The sequence below is a fragment of the Octopus bimaculoides genome, chromosome 9 (assembly GCF_001194135.2).
Source record: "Octopus bimaculoides isolate UCB-OBI-ISO-001 chromosome 9, ASM119413v2, whole genome shotgun sequence".
Classification (NCBI taxonomy): domain Eukaryota; kingdom Metazoa; phylum Mollusca; class Cephalopoda; order Octopoda; family Octopodidae; genus Octopus; species Octopus bimaculoides.
This window is the reverse complement of record NC_068989.1, coordinates 4,550,437-4,554,751: the sequence shown is the minus strand read 5'-3', so window position 1 is coordinate 4,554,751 and position 4,315 is coordinate 4,550,437. Positions and strand designations below refer to the sequence as shown.

The following is a 4,315-nucleotide window of genomic DNA, read 5'->3' as shown; positions in this document are numbered from 1 at the left end:
TCAACAACAACAACAACAACGAAGTATTGATTTCTGTCTTTTGCAGTCATAGTATCAGAAGACTTTCATTTTGGAGAACATTACTTGTTATTGTTAATCGTGTCCAGTGTTTTCTATGCCGCCATTTTACATCTGCACGAAAGTTGGGTTATATTTCTCGGTCTTTTCTACATGTTCATGTTCCCAGCCATGCACATTCTGCTTCCGGTTTACTCCATCAGCAACATTATTGATCAAAGCTGGGGGACAAGGGATGGCGTGAGTATATTTATTTCAAATCGTTTTAAACATAGTTGTAATGTTTTGAGAATTTCATCTTTCACTTGTTTCAGTCGTTGAACTACGGCCATACTGGGGCACCATCATGAAAGAGTTTTACTAGACCAATTCCACGCTATTACTTAAGTTTGGTATTCATTCTATCTGAGCCGAACTGCTTAGTGACGGGGACATAAAGAAACCAACATCGGTTGACAAGAGGTGGTAGGTACAAGGGAAAAGACACACACATTTACACACACACACACACACACACACACACACACACACACACACACACACGCACACACACACACGCAGTGCGTGTCGTAGTGCTTAACGAATTCTGCTCACGATTGCAAGATTGTGAGTGTGGTTCCTTGTACACTTTTCTGCCCCTTAGCACATTCTCCCTCTGCTACCGGTCTCTTTTTGCGTGTCACACTTTTGTCTATGACAAATGTTTTGGCAGGGGAGTAATCTGAAGCAGAACTAATTTACACTGTCGTTGTGTGAGATGCTTTCGGTTTGACTCATCTAGGCTTTAATACCCAGATATCGGCTCCACAGGGTCTTTTTGTTCCAGCAGGTCACATGACCTCGTATTTAAACGAATCTGTTGTTTGTATTGGTCGGTTTCCAGCTATCCAATCGCGTTGGCGCAACAGTTTATTTTTCCTTACGCGGAAAATTGATCACCAGTTCCTGGGAGCCCATTATTTTCTATAAGAACGGCAGTTCTCGACTGTTCTTGATCTTTGGCCCTCGCCTCTGGCCACACGCAACTCGTCTCTGACAACGATATATCTGACACCAGCCAGTCTCCGCTTTCATCTTCTCCATCAGACGCCTGTCTACATCATTGCTGTATGAAAATCACACGACCAACAGACCAACGGCTGCCTCTACACACCTCCAAACAGTGCGTCAACTTTGTCTACAGATCAACAGTCCAGCCTAGCCATGAAGTCTCTCACACATCTTTGTTGTAACCCTGTTACGTTATTTTATTTCATGTAATGGCAATCATTGTATTTTATAACGGAGAATAAATCGTCGCTGATCAGTTCATTTCATCTCAAGTCATATGCATCATTCACACACCATTTTTACATTTTCCTCATTCAGCAATTTTCGTTATAAGCCGATAATACAAATATAAACTTTCTTCGACAAAATCCTTCAAAAACGCCCCATCATGGCCGCAGTCGAATGACCGAAACAAATAAAAGATAAAAAGAAAAAGAAAGCTTTACTTTTTATTTATATATTTATTTATTTGCAGAACAAAGCTTCCGTTCCGAAACTGGTTTGTTTCCCCCAAATCCGTAAACGTCGAAAGAAGAAAAAGAAGATAAAGAAGGATAAAAGTAAGTTAATCCATGTTTGCTTCCTTCCTATTCTTTCACATTTCATCTTCACGATATTGCCACAAGGCAAACAGAAACTATAAGAAGCTCTCTCTCTCGGCGGCTTTGCTTCAATCCAATGGCTGCAACTCACAATAGAAGAAATAATTCATTTCTTCTAATTGTTATATTTTTCTTTCTTACATTTCTTTAACCTTTTACATATTTTAACCATTAGACTGCGGCCATGCTGGGGCACCATCTTGTAAGGCTTAGTCGAATAAATTGACACCAGAACTTTTTCTTTTAAAGTCTAGTTTTAACCGCACAACCACGTCTGCGCCTTAATTTTTTTATTAATTTTATTTATTTTCTTTTATTTCAGATTCCGCAAGTTTAAATTCTCCCAGTCTTAGTTTTGACCTCTTCGATATGCATGAAGATGAAGTCGAATACAAATTCTGGAAGCTCCTACGAGATTTCATTATTGGTGCAACGGTTAGGACGGGTGCACCAAAGTCGGAAATCGCTGAAAGACTTCGGAACTTGCGCACCAAATGTGTTTCCGCATTTCTGATTTGCAATACAATCTGGATGATTATCATTGGATGCCTCTTCACAAACGTTACAGCAGAAGAGTCTAAGATAAATGTAATTGCTTCAATTGCTGTCATCCTCTACGGGGTTTCGTTCGTCGCTCAACTGATTGGAATGACGGTACATCGAACACAAGACACTATCGAACGTTTAATACGCAAATCGAACAGACAATCGAAGCGACCCGAATGGATAATTACAAAAGACGAAAATCTTGATGCTGTAAGAAACAAAAGCGAAAAATAAATCAAAGGAAAGGAAAAAAATAGTATAAAGAATTAAATTCAATAATAGCAAAAAACAACAAAAACACTGTCACACCTTGTGCCTACTTAACAAAAAAGAAACACCTACAAGCTTGTTTGCAAGGTTCTACACGCATTCATGAATTCTAAACAATAACATAACCCCAAATTTAATCAATCAAAATTTCTCCAAAACACCTTTCCTTAACAACGTGTCCTAAAAACCCAATTACCACTCCTCTCATTGCGTATATATATTTATGTGTGTATAGGAATGTAAGTATAAATATGTATATGTGTGTGCATGTGTATGTATATATATATATATCATTAATTAAATATATTCTGTTAGAATTTTATACACTGAATTTATAATGAGTGCTCTTTGTGTAAAATGTCAAAAATATTAATACTATAAAATATTTTGACATTAATACGAGCGATTATATATACTGTATTTTGAAATAATAGCATGAAATTTAATATTAAAAAAAATTTCTCTCGAAGATATATATGTCTAAAATAGTATTGTATAAAAAATATATGTAAATATATGTAACATGAAAGTTTAAAAATTTGTTAATTAATGCATGTTACGATCGTTTCACGGAAGTATTGTGATTATAATGGAATCCATTGTTGATACACATTCATACACAATACTTCCGCTCGTCAGAGATGGAGAAGATAATGTTTTTATAAATTTTCTAAATTTTCCCCCTACTCGTCCCCTCACCCTTTCCTTTTCGTATTCTTATTCTTTAACAAGGTTAGACATTTACCCCCTCCCATATATTACTTCTTCACAAATATACTTTCCCTTTTCTTCCCAATTTCTATGCTTTCTACGCATTTTCGAACGAATCTCCTGCGAATTCCTTGACGAAATGTTAATTCCTTGACGAAAATGTTAACTCCTTTTGATTAATGTACCTTTGATCCGACAAGTAGCTAGCAGACTACCCACCCCCACGTTTGGAAAATTACTACTTCCGAGGTTCTGCTAGCTATGAAACATATATAGTTTGGATTTTATCTCGGAAATGAGTGGAAAACTCACTTTATCTCTCCACAGTAGTGTCACATCTCTTGATAATTCCCCCACTCTCTTCTTTTTTCCTTTAATTGATTTCCCAAGAAACTGGCACCGACCAACAGTCCTTCTAGATGAATGAGACTGGAACTGCACCAAATTTCTCTTCCATTTTTCCATGTTCTTCTGAACAACTTCGAAGTTTTTCTTGAATGGCATACTGAAAGCAGAGATAGAGTGAAGTTGTGTGAAGTTGTGTGTCATTGACTTACGTTGGCTGGCACGGCAAGTACGAAGCTTTTGAGGCGGCAGATGACTGGGGTAATTTGGAAGATGAAACAAGAACCTAATCATTCGCTTCATGACTAAGCGTCATGACTCGGCAATACAATCTAATCACCACTGAAGTCTTATAAAAGCTATGAGTTTATTGAAAGCCAAGAGTGATATGCATCCTTGCCCGTATTCAAAGAAATTTGCATAAGAATACAAACGTGAATTCATATATATATACATCCGAAGTTCAGAAATAGTAGCTAAAAAAGCTGAGACTCCAACAGATAGCATTACTTGTAACTCACAAAGGCAAAAACAAGTAATGCTATCTGTTGGAGTCTCAGCTTTTTTAGCTGCTATTTCTGAACTTCGGTATATGGTGAAGCAAATGTTTTCTGATCCCTTAATTATGTTTATAAATGTATAAGAACTTTTAAATAAGTTCTCCACCGATAATGGTGTTTACATACCGAAGAGGTTGGTAAAAATTATTAATTGTTGATTTATTAATAAATTAATGAATTGATAAACCTTTACCCTTTTAATTGTATATATAT

General features: G+C 36.6%; 1 protein-coding gene across 1 annotated transcript; it reads left to right on the top strand.

Annotated features, from left to right (window-relative positions):
• The first annotated feature begins 51 nt into the window (after positions 1-51).
• On the top strand, positions 52-2,824 carry LOC128248655 (uncharacterized). The gene is made up of 3 exons (XM_052970302.1): positions 52-258; positions 1,544-1,628; positions 1,993-2,824. Exons 1-3 carry the CDS (start codon positions 172-174, stop codon positions 2,448-2,450), a joined length of 630 nt encoding a protein of 209 aa, XP_052826262.1. The 5' UTR covers positions 52-171; the 3' UTR covers positions 2,451-2,824.
• Positions 2,825-4,315: the final 1,491 nt, after the last annotated feature.